Source organism: Hemibagrus wyckioides, linkage group LG24, assembly GCF_019097595.1.
Source record: "Hemibagrus wyckioides isolate EC202008001 linkage group LG24, SWU_Hwy_1.0, whole genome shotgun sequence".
Taxonomy (NCBI): domain Eukaryota; kingdom Metazoa; phylum Chordata; class Actinopteri; order Siluriformes; family Bagridae; genus Hemibagrus; species Hemibagrus wyckioides.
The window spans coordinates 1,632,587-1,647,915 of record NC_080733.1 but is presented as its reverse complement, the minus strand read 5'-3'; the positions used below and the strand labels follow the sequence as shown (position 1 = coordinate 1,647,915).

Here is a 15,329-nt window from a genome sequence, read left to right as displayed (position 1 = left end):
TGTGTGTGTGTGAGTATGTGTCTGTGTGTATGTGTCTGTGACTATGTGAGTATGTGTCTGTGTCTATGTGAGTATGTGTCTGTGTCTATGTGAGTATGTGTCTGTGTGTATGTGTCTGTCTATGTGAGTATGTGTCTGTGTGTATGTCTGTGTGTGAGTATGTGTCTGTGAGTATGTGTCTGTGTCTATGTGTGTATGTGTCTGTGTGTATGTGAGTATGTGTCTGTGTGTATGTGTCTGTGTTTATGTGAGTATGTGTCTGTGTGTCTGTGAGTATGTGTCTGTGTGTATGTGTCTGTGTCTATGTGAGTATGTGTCTGTTTGTGAGTATGTGTCTGTGTGTATGTGTCTGTGTCTATGTGAGTATGTGTCTGTGTGTATGTGTCTGTGTCTATGTGAGTATGTGTCTGTGTCTATGTGAGTATGTGTCTGTGTGTATGTGTCTGTGTTTATGTGAGTATGTGTCTGTGTGTATGTGTCTGTGTCTATGTGAGTATGTGTCTGTGTGTATGTGTCTGTGTCTATGTGAGTATGTGTCTGTGTCTATGTGAGTATGTGTCTGTGTATGTGTGAGTATGTGTGTGTGTATGTGTCTGTGTCTATGTGAGTATGTGTCTGTGTCTATGTGAGTATGTGTCTGTGTGTATGTGTCTGTGTCTATGTGAGTATGTGTCTGTGTCTATGTGAGTATGTGTATGTGTGTATGTGAGTATGTGTCTGTGTCTATGTGAGTATGTGTATGTGTGTATGTGAGTATGTGTCTGTGTCTATGTGAGTATGTGTATGTGTGTATGTGTCTGTGTCTATGTGAGTATGTGTCTATGTGTATGTGTCTGTGTCTATGTGAATATGTGTCTGTGTGTATGTGAGTATGTGTCTGTGTGTATGTGTCTGTGTTTATGTGAGTATGTGTCTGTGTGTCTGTGAGTATGTGTCTGTGTGTATGTGTCTGTGTGTGTGTATGTGTCTGTGTCTGTGTGAGTATGTGTCTGTGTGTATGTGAGTATGTGTCTGTGTGAGTATGTGTCTGTGTCTATGTGAGTATGTGTCTGTGTGTATGTGTCTGTGTGTGTGTATGTGTCTGTGTCTGTGTGAGTATGTGTCTGTGTGTATGTGTCTGTGTGTGTGTATGTGTCTGTGTCTGTGTGAGTATGTGTCTGTGTGTATGTGTGTATGTGAGTATGTGTCTGTGTCTATGTGAGTATGTGTCTGTGTTTATGCGAGTATGTGTCTGTGTCTATGTGAGTATGTGTCTGTGTGTGTATGTGTCTGTGTCTATGTGAGTATGTGTCTGTGTCTATGTGTGTATGTGTCTGTGTGTATGTGTGTATGTGTCTGTGAGTATGTGTCTGTGTCTATGTGAGTATGTGTCTGTGTGTCTGTGAGTATGTGTCTGTGTGAGTATGTGTCTGTGTGTGTGTGAGTATGTGTCTGTGTGAGTATGTGTCTGTGTCTATGTGAGTATGTGTCTGTGTCTGTGTGTATGTGTCTGTGTGTATGTGAGTATGTGTCTGTGTGTATGTGTCTGTGTCTATGTGAGTATGTGTGGGTGTGTATGTGTCTGTGTGAGTGTGAGTATGTGTGTGTGTGTATGTGTCTGTGTGTGTGTGAGTATGTGTCTGTGTGTATGTGTCTGTGTGTGTGTGAGTATGTGTCTGTGTGTATGTCTGTGTGTGAGTATGTGTCTGTGTGTATGTGTCTGTGTGTGTGTGAGTATGTGTCTGTGTGTATGTGTCTGTGTGTGAGTATGTGTCTGTGTGTATGTCTGTGTGTGAGTATGTGTCTGTGTGTATGTGTCTGTGTGTGTGTATGTGTCTGTGTGAGTATGTGTCTGTGTGTATGTGTCTGTGTGAGTATGTGTCTGTGTCTATGTGAGTATGTGTCTGTGTGTATGTGTCTGTGTGTGTGTATGTGTCTGTGTCTGTGTGAGTATGTGTCTGTGTGTATGTGTCTGTGTGTGTGTATGTGTCTGTGTCTATGTGAGTATGTGTCTGTGTGAGTATGTGTCTGTGTGTGTGTGAGTATGTGTCTGTGTGAGTATGTGTCTGTGTCTATGTGAGTATGTGTCTGTGTCTGTGTGTATGTGTCTGTGTGTATGTGAGTATGTGTCTGTGTGTATGTGTCTGTGTCTATGTGAGTATGTGTCTGTGTGAGTATGTGTCTGTGTGTGTGTGAGTATGTGTCTGTGTGAGTATGTGTCTGTGTCTATGTGAGTATGTGTCTGTGTCTGTGTGTATGTGTCTGTGTGTGTGTGTGTATGTGTCTGTGTCTGTGTCTATGTGTGTATGTGTTTGTGTGTATGTGAGTATGTGTCTGTGTCTATGTGTGTATGTGTCTATGTGAGTATGTGTGTGTGTGTATGTGTCTGTGTCTATGTGTGTATGTGTCTGTGTGTATGTGTGTATGTGTCTGTGAGTATGTGTCTGTGTCTATGTGAGTATGTGTCTGTGTCTATGTGAGTATGTGTCTGTGTGTGTGTGAGTATGTGTCTGTGTGAGTATGTGTCTGTGTCTATGTGAGTATGTGTCTGTGTCTGTGTGTATGTGTCTGTGTGTATGTGAGTATGTGTCTGTGTGTATGTGTCTATGTGAGTATGTGTCTGTGTCTATGTGAGTATGTGTCTGTGTGTGTGAGTATGTGTGTGTGTGTATGTGTCTGTGTCTATGTGAGTATGTGTCTGTGTCTATGTGTGTATGTGTCTGTGTGTATGTGAGTATGTGTCTGTGTGTATGTGTCTGTGTCTATGTGAGTATGTGTCTGTGTCTATGTGAGTATGTGTATGTGTGTATGTGTCTGTGTCTATTTGAGTATGTGTCTGTGTCTATGTGTGTATGTGTCTGTGTGTATGTGAGTATGTGTCTGTGTGTATGTGTCTGTGTCTATGTGAGTATGTGTCTGTGTCTATGTGAGTATGTGTATGTGTGTATGTGTCTGTGTGTGTGCGAGTATGTGTCTGTGTGTGTGTGTGTATTTGTCTGTGTCTATGTGAGTATGTGTCTGTGTTTATGTGAGTATGTGTCTGTGTGTGTGTGTGTATGTGTCTGTGTGTGAGTATGTGTGTGTGTGTGTGTGTGTGAGTATGTGTGTGTGTGTATGTGTCTGTGAGTATGTGAGTATGTGTCTGTGTGAGTATGTGTGTGTGTGTGTGTGTGTGTGTGTGTGTTTCTGTGTGTGTGAGTGTGTGAGTATGTGTCTGTGTGTGTGTGTGTGTGTGTGTGAGTATGTGTGTGTGTGTGTCTGTGTGTGTGAGTGTGTGAGTATGTGTGTGTGTGAGTGTATATGTGAGTGTGTGAGTATGTGTGTGTGTGTGTGTGTGTGTGTGAGTATGTGAGTGTGTGAGTATGTGTGTGTGTGTGTCTGTGTGTGTGTGTGAGTGTGTGAGTATGTGTGTGTGTCTGTGTGTGTGAGTGTGTGTGTGAGTATGTGTGTGTGTCTGTGTGTGTGTGTGTGAGTGTGTGAGTATGTGTGTGTGTGTGTCTGTGTGTGTGTGTGTGTGTGAGTATGTGTGTGTGTGTGTCTGTGTGTGTGTGTGTCTGTGTGTGTGTGTGTGAGCGTGTGAGTATGTGTGTGTGTGTGTCTGTGTGTGTGTGTGTGTGTATGTGTGTGTGTGTGTATGTGTGTGTGTGTGAGTGTATATGTGAGTGTGTGAGTATGTGTGTGTGTGTGTGTGAGTGTGTGAGTATGTGTGTGTGTGTGTCTGTGTGTGTGTGTGTGTGTGTGTGTGTGTGTGTTTATGTGTGTGTGTGTGTGTGTGTGTGAGTGTATATGTGAGTGTGTGAGTATGTGTGTGTGTGTGTGTGTGTGTGTGTGTGTGTGTGTGTGTATGTGTGTGTATTTCCATGAAACACTCTGAATGCTCTGAGCTTTGTCTGAAAACTCTTTTTATTAGAATTGGTCCCTGTGTGCACATTTTAGTGACATTAATGAATCTCTACATCTCTGTCATTTCAGTCATTGCCAAACAATCTGTGTTGTTAAATCACTACATCATCATTTACTATACTTCCAGAGATGTACTCAATGTACAGTTAAGCAGATCTGTCTGTACACATTTATTTTATTTTAGGAAACATTTTAATATGTTTTAATAGACGATGTGTCATGGGTGTTTGTTTCAGACGGACAGCGTTTGGCTGCGTTAAGGAGAACAGTTTCTGTCAAGAAGATGAAGTCAGATGGAAACATGTCTCTTAAAGCCAGTACCACAGACAAGCTTGTGGTCATTGATTTTGTCTTTAACAGTATAGAACAAAATACAAACATTATATGTGTGACTAATTACTAAGTCTTAATCTTTCTATGTCTGAATGAAAAGAAATATTTTTGACCTCTAAGTTTCTCCACAAATTAAAAAAATGGCAAATCATTTCCAGTTATAAGGAACAGAGCATAAACCACACAGAATAATTTATTTTCCATCCAAGAAGCCTTCATCAGTGGGAACAGAAAGTTATAAAATGTTGTGTTAATCAAAATGGCTGGTTAGCACAGTGACTTCTGTTGCTTCTCTTATATTTCACCATGTATTGCGCGACCCTGCATAAGGAAATGTTAAAAACACACAACAGTTATTCTGGTCAGTGATCACTCTTATGCAGAACTAGGACTCTAATTCTCTTAAAAATTTGATCTTCAAATCAGTTACCTGTTAAACTGTTTAATCCGGTGATATTCTGGGCACTAGGAGCTTAGAGAAGCGTTATTACTACCAACAACAGACCCTAAACAAATAGAATAGAATAGAATAGAATAGAATAGAATAGAATAGAATAGAATATTATTCTCCAGAGTCTTGTACATTTGTCTAACAGCTATGAATGTGAGACAGAGCAGGAGGTTGCTCTTTTTCCTCTGTTTTTTTGAGGTTGTTTTTTGATTGGAACATTCTGTCATTTCTGCTCTAAATTACACATCACAACATCACACTTATCTGATACCTTGTGGTGTGTCATCTAGATGATCTGGCTGGTCAGGTACATCAGATGGAGTTGCTGTCAAAAGTTTCAGTTATCCATAAGATTTGATTTCAACCTTGTACTAATACAGCTCTCATATAGTCAGTGAAACAAGTTATGCATGGATGGATGGATGGATGGATGGATAGTCCATATTTTAATGTAAAGCTTTTGGCTTACCATCATCATTCTGCACTTCATCCATATCTGTATCATTATCTTCATCTAAAAAGGATTTGATATCATTATAAAACTGATTAACTACAAAAAACTTCACCTTTCCTTTTCACTCAATTGCCTACCCTCTATATCATTAGCATTTTCTTCCTCCCTCCTGTGAATCCCACCTGCGTTTTGAATCTATAATGTTCTCTGAACACTTCTGTGAAATCAACCCAATAGTTTTGCATAAATGACCATAAACAGCACTTTTACATACCAGTTGTGTCTCCATCAGTGTCTTCACCTGTGTTCTCCTCTATAATGGCATTAAAATAAAGATTTCAGCGTCGATAAGATATTTAGCCAAAAAGATGGAAATACTGCTGCATATTTATGAGCTTATTTATTATTTCTATACCCTGTGATTTTGACTCTGTTGCATCCCTTGAGTCGTCATTGTCATTCTCATCTAGGAGGAGGGAATACATCGTATTTAAATCATCTTATTCTGGTGTAGTGATACAGTTTAGCTGTTCTGTTCATGTTTAGCTGTTCTGTTCATGTGTATGTCTCACCACTGGAGTCAACCCGAGAGTCTTCAGTTGTTTCAAGTGATGTTGCATCTGGACAATGCATGAGCACAGAGTATTAAATCATTAAAACACAGTTTGTGTCCATAGCTTTAACACTGGGCTTGAATATTCCACTTACCAGGAGTCTCTATCTCTGAGCTATTGGCAATGACATCTGAAACTGTAGAGAAAAAATAGTACTAAAAATAGTACTGCAATTTTCTGTGTATTTATCTACTAAGTGTGTAAAATAGGATCAGTAAGAATTGAGCATGTACCTTCTCCATCTGCCTCGGTGCTGTCCTTGTCAGCGTGGTCTGTGCTGTCTGAGCTGTCTTTATCAGTGGACTCAGTGCTGCTCATCTCTCTGTCCTGGCTATCCTCTTTACTTGACGAGTCCAAGTCTGACTGAGAGTCCCTTAAAGATTGCTCAGAGTTGCTCTGTGTCTCTTGGTCAGTGTCCTTTTCTTCCTTCTCTTTGCTTTTGTCAATGCTTGAGTCATCTGTTGTATCCTTGTCACCGTCTGCACTATCCTCCTCACCCTTTATGTCTTTCTTATCCACATCATTGTCTGTGTCTCTGTCTCCATCACTGTCTCCATCACTGTCCTTATCATCTTTCTTACTGTCTCCATCACTTTCTCCATCACTGTTCTTATCGTCTTTCTTACTGTCTCCATCACTGTCTCCATCTGTGTCTCCATCACTGTCCTCATCGTCTTTCTTACTGCCTCCATCACTGTCTCCATCTTTGTCTCCATCACTGTCCTTATCATCTTTCTTACTTTCTCCAACACTGTCTCCATCTCTGTCTCCATCACTATCACTATTGCTGTCTCCATCACTGTCCTTATCATCTTTCTTATTGTCTCTATCACTGTCTCTATCCTCATCTTTATCACTGTCTCTGTCTATGTCTTTATCACTGTCCTCTTTATCAATGTCTGAATCTTTATCTATATTTTTATCATTCTCTTTGTCACTGTCTCTATCATTCTCTTTGTCAGTCTTTTCAGTGCTGTCCCTGAGCTCTGTCATGTCTGAAGAACTTGTTGTGTCATGGTCAGTATCTTTGTCAGTATCATCATGTTTGTTGGTCTTGTCCTTTCTCTCTGATGAATCTTTCCCTTCAGTGTTTTCTCTGTCTCTAGTTTCATCACCATCTCTATCACTGTCCACAGCTTTGTTGGCAGTTTTGTCCTCCATCTCTGAGTTTTTGTCCACATCTTGTTCTTTACTGTCCTTGCTTGTGTCAGTGCTGCTGTCTGACTTCAGCTTTTCAGATTCTGGAGATGAAGAAATACATACATGATCTGAACATTAGTTTAATACAGTTAAATACACATTTCAGATGATTAATCATCAGTTAATGCTTTGAGAGAAATTTTATATTTCTTTTTTAATCACTTTTTTCCCTAATATAAATGCACTTATTTTATATGAATTAAAGAAGAGCCACAGTGATAAAAAAAAATCTCCTAAATAATCATTTGTGGCCAAGACAAAATTGCAATACAACAGATACAACCAGTGATATGCAAAATCTTTATCATGGAAACAATGCACTGTGTTCATTCAGGTTTAGTGACATAGTTTCATTTCTGTTTAAAGCCCCTCAGACTGGTCACTTCAAATGGTGAATGGATTACTGTTTCAGTGATTTAAAGGCTGTTATTAAACATTTCTTCCAAAGATCACTATTTAGAGGTTGGTGTTCGGGTCAGGACAGTAAAGCTGTACCAGTTGACGGGATAGTGGCATTATATAGGAGAAAAATGATTATTGTTAAAAGGCACATTGATAAACCATTGATTATTGACTTGTGTGGTCAGTCAACAGTCATAACTGTTAGTGTTATATGAATGCGAATACCTCGGGAATCCTTGTCTGGCTCATCACGTGACTCTGTCTCCGTACTGGACGAGGTTTTGTCTGTAACAGTGGATGGTCGACCCGACTACGTTATCTTACATGTATTCTAAATGCTCACATAATGATAGGCTTTTCCTTAATTCTGTGAAATTATGAACATACATAATTACTAATTATAATACTTCCATCTCATTATAGGTGTTTATATAAAAGAGTACAAACTTATCATTCAATATATGATCCTAAAATACAATTATAAGAAATAAATATATCCATTTCAAATTTGGTAAATAAATAATAAATAAATAAATAAATAAATAAATAAATAAATAAATAAATAAATAAATAAATAAATAAATAAATAAATAACCTATGGTACACAATATTCAGAGTATCACTTTTTTATGGCTTTTTATTTTCGTCATGATTAACCATGCATAACTTGTGTAAAATGTTCTGTTTGAAAATGTGTGGACTCAGGGTGTAGTGTGTAGATGGCTTTATTTCCTGTCACTCTGACTGTGTGCTGCTGTCTCACCCAGAGAGTCCATTTCATTAGATGAGATGAGTGTTGAGTCAGTGTCTGAAAAAGTACAATTTTTTAATTATTTTTGTAATTTAATCCTTTTAATGTTCAATTATTTCCTTTTATTTATCCTTTTATGTTGTATTAGTTATTTCTAATCTTACCAGCAGAATCTGTTTGTGTGTCTGTAAAAATGATAGATAGATAGATAGATAGATAGATAGATAGATAGATAGATAGATAGATAGATAGATAGATAGATAGATAGATAGATAGATAGATAGATAGATAGATAAATAAATAAAAGATAAATTTATAAAGGAATAAGACTATTCCATGTGATATTAAATCTCTCTCCCTCTCTCTTACCTAGTTTCTTTTCTCTTGATGCTCGTTCGGCCGTGTCATCTATGGTTTAAAGAAATTAAATAGAATTCATTAAAACGTTATTCCTTCGTTTTTTTTTTCACTGTGACAGACTTTTACAGCTTTACACTAACCTAGAGGATCTTTATTATTCTCTTCAGCTGGGTCTAATAATCAGAGCAAACAGACAGATCATTAAAATCTATTTCTTAACATGTGGAAGTAATAAATCATGTGTTATGAAGAGTCCTGGGCACACCTGACATGTCCAAGTCCTTCTTTTCTACTGCAAATTCAGAAGAATCTAAAAAAAACAAAACATGTCTTCACCACAGTTTCACACTTTCCCCATAATTCCACTATTACTGGTAGTGTTTTTTTGTAATGTTTTAGAATGTTAGTAATTTAAAACAATGCCTGCTCTTGACTGATAGACAGGCTGATGCTCACTGCTATGTTCTATGAAACTTTTCCAAATGTTGCTCTTTTCTTTCTTACCGGTGGAATCTGGACCACTAGTGGTTTCATCCTGACTTGTGTCACCTGAAAAAAATCATAATGTTCGATCATAATCATAATAGTTTTTACTAAACAAAAGTCACAAAGCCATGAAATGCTAGAGATACCTTACTGTTAGTATCTGATGAGATATTGTTGTCACCTTTAAACTCTTTATAAAATATGAAAAAAAAACCCAGTAGATGAAACTTTCACTGCAGATTCATTAGCTCATTAGTAAAACTCTATATTGTGTGTCTTAAGCAGCAGACTTGGCTCCGGCTGCAGTTAGACAGAGAGAGAAAACCTTCAACTACTACCACAGCATGAGATATATGCTTAAGTTTATGATTATTTTGTTTGTGTTGGGTTTTGATAAGTGGCCGAAATAATGGATCATTTAGGCCCCCAGACCTGAAAAGGCTTCATATAATGCTTATGTGATGGACATTGCAAGGTTTATGAACACCTGAAGTCCTGAACTTCTAACGGAGTTTCTTTTCTTTTCAACACTGTTATTGTCACAAACTCAATAAAATCATGCAGGGTGCTAAAACTATTGACTGCCACAATGGTTTATTATCTACATATCAAATCGTTTTAATCTAATACTTTTCTTGCTTTAATGAATGTTAAAAAATACATTTATGTAAAGGTTTGGTAATAAAAAATAATCCCGTGTTTAACTGTATTGTTTGTTCTGAAATCTGCTCAAAGTTTATAAAAAGTTTAGCTTATAAAAGTAAAACCAGTTTCATTTACACTCAATTACATTTTTATTTAAAGAGATTATGTTCCTGATTATATCTTTAATCATGTGATCTGTAATCAGGATCAGATTACAGTAATCTACTCAGCACTCACAGAAACTCATTATACAAGATTATTTTCATTAGAACACATTCTACAACTATTATTATTATTATTATTATTATTATTATTATTATTATTATTATTATTATCATGAAACATGAGATCCACTGTTTATTTCAAGTAAATGATAGACTTTGCAGGTGTGTATGTACATGATGTTACAGGCAAAGTGTCTGAAAAACACTGAAGAGTAAAGATGTGGTTAAAAGGGAGAGTGAGCATCATACTGAGGCCTTGCTCTACCAGTTACTATCATTTTAACTCTATGGAAGCTGTTTGTTTGTTTGTTTGTTTGTTTGTTTGTTTGTTTGTTTGTTTGTTGTGTTTCTGAGATCTTACCTGGCTTTTCTGTTGTATCTGCCATGTCACTTCCTGTGTCTGAAATTGAAGAGATACAGCCATGGGCTTGCTTTGTCTTTTTTTTAGCACATATTGCTGTCTGTCCTGTTTTCTAAGTTAGTCATTAATTTATTATTAGGTTTTAACTGAAAACACATGTAAACCTTCACCCAGGTTATATTGTGATGAAACATACCTTCTCTTTTCTCTGCAGATTCTTTTCCATCTGTAGTTCCTGCAAAGAGAAAAAACACCAAATCAGAAATATCACCAGTTCAAGTAGAAATGCTAAATGTGAAAGATCAGATTTCTTTTTTCCAGTCCAGATTCACTAAACTACTTTAATGTCATTTAGGGACTAGAGCAGAGTCAATAACCTGAGTCTCCATTTACGGGGCTGTTGGTCGGGTGAACTGCATTGTTATCACCTAAGAAAGAGAAACAGTAGTATTATTGTTGAAGGTTTACTGTGTGGTTTAGTTAAGTGAACCAAAGTGATTGCTTACTGTATGTAAATTTGATTGATTATCTTTTGAAAGTTTGCCTGATCTCTCAATCTATCGACATCAGACTATGTGACACTTTGTTAACTGGTATTAAGAGTCTGACTTTATAACTCAGTGACCAATTCTTGTGAGAGCGTGTTGATCTTTATCACTGGTCATTGTTTAAATGTCCATGACCATTGTTTTCTTTAAGCTTGTAAATACGTTTAATACCTACCAGTGACTAGCAGTGCCTGTGCTTTCTCTAAAAACAGAGAAATAATTTCAAGCTTAATTTAGGAATCAGATGCATTTTGCAACAAGACTAATGCATTTATTTCATAATTTGTGTATTGAATATGCAACTACAACTACATTATTACTAAAAAAAAGTGAAAAAACAGAATATAACAAAAAAAAGAAGTAAAAAACAGAATAAAACATGTCCTTACCATCATTGTCTGTGCCATCTAGAGGAGGAAACCCCAGGTAAATTAATATAAGTGAGGGATCTTAGTTTCAATATCTATAAGGAACAGGCTCCTATAGACAGCTAGTTAACTCGGGCTCAAGTGAACAAAATGCCTTTGTGTGCTCTAGAGGAACATGGGCTCTGATTACATTCTCTTTTGGGGAAGCACTGAGCACCCCCCTGAAAGAGGGGAATTGTTGCACATTTTGAATGCTACAGCGCTGCATTGTTAGCTGCTGCACCGAAACTATAGTCACGTAATAATGTACTGATGAAGGATGAGGTAGCATCAGTGACCCAAACACTTTATGAGCCCTGAAGAGATGGTGCATAAGAAAGGCGTATAAATGCTTATTTAAGTATCTCCTTACCATTTATTGGTGCAGACAAAGCGACAGCCACAAAAACAACCACCAGGAAAAGAACCGATGTCCTAATAAAACATATGCAGAAATTTTATTAAAATGACAAAAATTATGAGGTCAGAAAATTTGCATGCTTTAAATGTTAATAAACTAAAATATAAACTATAAATATAAATCTTGAGATCAAGCACAGCATCCATTTTAATATCGTTCCTGTTTTTCTGCTATTGATTTCCATCCCTCTGTCTCTTCCTTCACCTCCTATTCATCACATTCATTCATTTACAGAAAACATTTTATTTAAAACTGGTTAGAATTTTAGATTCTTCGCTGCTTTATTATACAATGTGGGTAAAAAAAATAGTCTCAGTCCCAATTCACTACTAATAGTACAGTCAGTCACTGCATTATTAGTAAAAATGTTCAAATTTTAACACTTCTAAGTGTAATTGCACCCAATGCTTTAAGTAATAATATCATATACCAATAGTAATACAATCCTCATGTAAGTTTGCCAAACAATTAAATTAACAATAAGCAATAAAATCACCTGTAGCACGTTAAACAAATAAGACGCATATTTGTATTTTAGACGGAATTTATTCAGTCCCAAAACAATACAAATTACTTACCTTGCCTGCATCCTGACACAATGGTAGAGCCGTGTGAGAGAGAGGGAGGGCGAGACAGGCTTCAGCTTCTCTGTGCTCTCCCGTAAATCTGAATCCTGGCTGGATCACGCCGTGGAGCTTTTATACCACCAGCCCTCCCCAAGCTCGAAGAGGCAGAGCCTGCAGGACAGAGGTGTCACACGGGAACGATTTGAGTTGAATTCATTAAAACAGGGGAAAGAGCCAGTGCTGTACTACCGTTGTTTGTGTTTCTAAACAGGTCTTGTAACTGGGCTAGCCTAGCTGTTCAGTGACAGCCATAACCAAGCCCCAGTTCCTCAATATCTTTGCCAGTACATTTTCCACTCCCCCACAAACACACATCACCTCTTGGATCTCTGTTGAAAATATCACATGTTGTTGTTTTTATTATTTCTTTTTACCTCAGTGTTCTAAGAAACTGCACAAAGAACTGTGGGCAACAAGTGTTCCTGCTTTTCTGTGTGAGATTAAGTGCTTGCTTTTTTGGCAGTGTTTCAGAAGCTGGGCTGGGGTCCATGAAGTGTCTGGGAATGGGAGAGCTGATCTGCTTTTGTGACTTTTGTGATCATCTGAAGTGTGGAACAGTCCTAAAATCTGTCTTGTGTGAATTCAGGCCTCAGTTATAATTGGCCCCTAACCTGTAACAAGGCTTCAAGACACTCATACTCAATTAAAGGATTTTGTAAATGTGTACACTCTTGAGCTTTGTTTTATGATCTGTGAATTCATCATTTTCTCTGTGATTCTGTTACTATTATCACACATTGTTGCCCTTAAGCAAAAAAAAAAACTTTTTGGTGTGGGGTCAGAAAAAAAAAACATTTTTAATTAATAAAATATCCCAATACCAAGACATGATGTGGAATTATTTATATCATGAACAAGCAAAATGTGTGCAGTAGAGGGTTAAGAACATGTGTGAACATTTATAAAATATACAGACCTACAAAAATGTTGACATAATAAAATACAATGAACAATAAATACAGAAATATGTGATAAACACAGGCGTCCGATCTGGTGACAGCGGTCAGTTTGGCTTGTTGCCTGGTGTTGGGGAAAACTGTGATGTGCTGCTGGTTCTGATGGAGTGGTACCTTTTCCTGAATAAGGTAATGTGAGGTTCATAGGGATGTTCCCAGATTTTGTGAATCAAATTTATGACCTTCAGATTATTAGATTGACACACAACCTTTCAGTATTTTGGTAACATTTTACATTTCAGCTACATAACAGAAACATGTTCTTGGTGTGAAATAAATATATTATACATACTGTATATTTCACATACACTGTCATATACACAAGCATATATACTCAGGGTTTAAGATATTCTCTTTTATTTTCAAAATTCAAAGTCAAATTTTTATTTTTTATTTTTTTTCTTTCTTTGCAGGATGTTAGGATATGTTTGATCATTTTTCTGATTGGATTTAGATTACAAACAATGTGTAGATAAATGAAATCAATAGGGCAACAGCACATGCAGTGTTTTATCACTAGAATATCTTGTTATGGTCTGATTACAGTTAGTTTGGTTAAAGAAGAATTCATAGGGATTTGGGCTTGTTGTGCAATTTGCCCTAATGACACACAAGTATATCTTGTTTTAGTTCTTTCAAGATCTTTTATCTCTCTAACTACAACTAAAAACAGGTCTGGTTGGCATGTGACAGCACAATAAGACAAAAGAAATTACATTTGAAGAAGAAAATTACATGCAAGAAATTTAATTAAATCTAGTGGCTAAACATTCTTAAGGGCAAACATGATTGTAGCATTAAGGGAGAAATGCTGTCATTTATATTTGTTTGATTTGTTTAGATTTAGATTTTCTAGACACTTGGAGGTGAAGGCATTAAGATTTATGTCTGTGTGTCCATCAAAATCAGTTATTATCAGAAGAACAAGGATTTTTATTGAAGTATCTTTGTACCATGAACTCAATGTTCCTGTTGTGCAAGATCTAAACAAATGTGGTTAAATACGGATTTGTGTGGATTTATCCTTTCTACCAATAGAGGTACAAAATACATTTTGGCCCTGATCCAATTTAAGGTATATTTTAAGACTAACCACCTGTCTAATATTGTGTAGGTCTGTAACAGGACTCAAGGTCTGTAGCAGAGTTTAGGTAGGTGCTACATAAGTAACATCCACATGATCACAGGAGCCAAGGTTTCCCAGCAGAACATTGCCCAGAGCATCACACTGCCTCCTCCTACTCTCCTTCTTCCCACAGTGCATCCTATTGCTGTCTCGTGACTGATCAGCCCAGGCCTTCTTCATTGCTCCATGGTCCAGTTCTAACGCTCAGGTGTCCATTGTAGGAGCTTTGGGTGGTGTACAGGAGTCAGCAAGCTGTGATGTTCTGTGTGATATGATTCCTTTCTATCAGAGTGTGCAGTCACTTTTTCAGCAGTTTGTGCTGCAGCAGCTCTTCTGTGGGATAGGACCTGACAAGCCTTCTCTCCAGACATGTATCAGTTAAGCCTGAGTGTCCATGACCCTGTTGTCCATTCACAAGTTGTTCTTGCTTGGAGCACTTTGGTAGGTTCTAACAACAGAATACCAAAACAGGCCACAAGACCTGCTGTACTGTAACATTTAAATATATGGCTAGTTATTTGCCTCACTTCAAGACAAAGCAGCATTCCTGAGCTGGAGGAACAGGTTCTAGCTGCTTTATTAAGCTCCTTTTGCTCCAGGAAAATTAGGAAAATATTTTTAGTCTATTAAAGCAACTAATGACATGACGCATGAAAGCAGCAAGTAAAAGTGGAAAAATGGCAACGATCCAGTTTGTTCATGCCTTTACAGCTTTAAAGTCAATGCTGATAGCTAATCTCTTTCACAGTCTCACAACACATATGAGAAACTGAGTGAGTCTAACAACCTTTACTATTTTAGTAACTTTTCTTTTCGTTTTTTGTTGTGTTCGGGGATTACCAGCTACCCTCAACAAACACTGCCATTAACAAATGTCCAGAAGGACTGTAATTCAAGTCTTTTGTCTGAAATCGGAGAGCTGTTATATGTGTGTAAATGTCACAACGATAAGGCCATATATTTGTTCATGTATAGTGGGAATTAGCACTCAGATAGAAGGTTTTCTGTTTATATATATCTGCCTAAAAGACCCCAGCCCTTTTTCAGTTCATTCCAAAACTTCTCAGGATCTTCTGACCAGT

General features: G+C 37.3%; 1 protein-coding gene across 1 annotated transcript; it reads right to left on the bottom strand.

Annotated features, from left to right (window-relative positions):
• Nucleotides 1-3,864: 3,864 nt before the first annotated feature.
• stm (starmaker) lies at nucleotides 3,865-12,275 on the bottom strand. Its single transcript, XM_058377296.1, has 23 exons — nucleotides 12,118-12,275; nucleotides 11,492-11,553; nucleotides 11,101-11,118; nucleotides 10,887-10,913; nucleotides 10,541-10,591; nucleotides 10,360-10,398; nucleotides 10,164-10,202; nucleotides 8,952-8,996; nucleotides 8,713-8,757; nucleotides 8,588-8,620; nucleotides 8,457-8,495; nucleotides 8,252-8,272; nucleotides 8,100-8,144; nucleotides 7,562-7,621; nucleotides 5,968-6,975; nucleotides 5,829-5,870; nucleotides 5,693-5,740; nucleotides 5,536-5,586; nucleotides 5,395-5,433; nucleotides 5,136-5,180; nucleotides 4,938-4,991; nucleotides 4,646-4,721; nucleotides 3,865-4,536 (listed from the first exon to the last, which is right to left on the bottom strand). The coding sequence occupies exons 1-22, from the start codon at nucleotides 12,126-12,128 to the stop codon at nucleotides 4,681-4,683; spliced, it is 1,863 nt and encodes a 620-aa protein (XP_058233279.1). The 5' UTR covers nucleotides 12,129-12,275; the 3' UTR covers nucleotides 3,865-4,536; nucleotides 4,646-4,680.
• Nucleotides 12,276-15,329: the final 3,054 nt, after the last annotated feature.

What these genes read in the sequence shown, in the direction of transcription:
- stm (XM_058377296.1), bottom strand. An exon ending in CACACAAACAGATTCTGCTG is followed by an intron (nt 8,145 to 8,251) that starts GTAAGATTAGAA and finishes GTACTTTTTCAG; the next exon opens with ACACTGACTCAACACTCATC. An exon ending in CACCGAGGCAGATGGAGAAG is followed by an intron (nt 5,871 to 5,967) that starts GTACATGCTCAA and finishes TTTTCTCTACAG; the next exon opens with TTTCAGATGTCATTGCCAAT.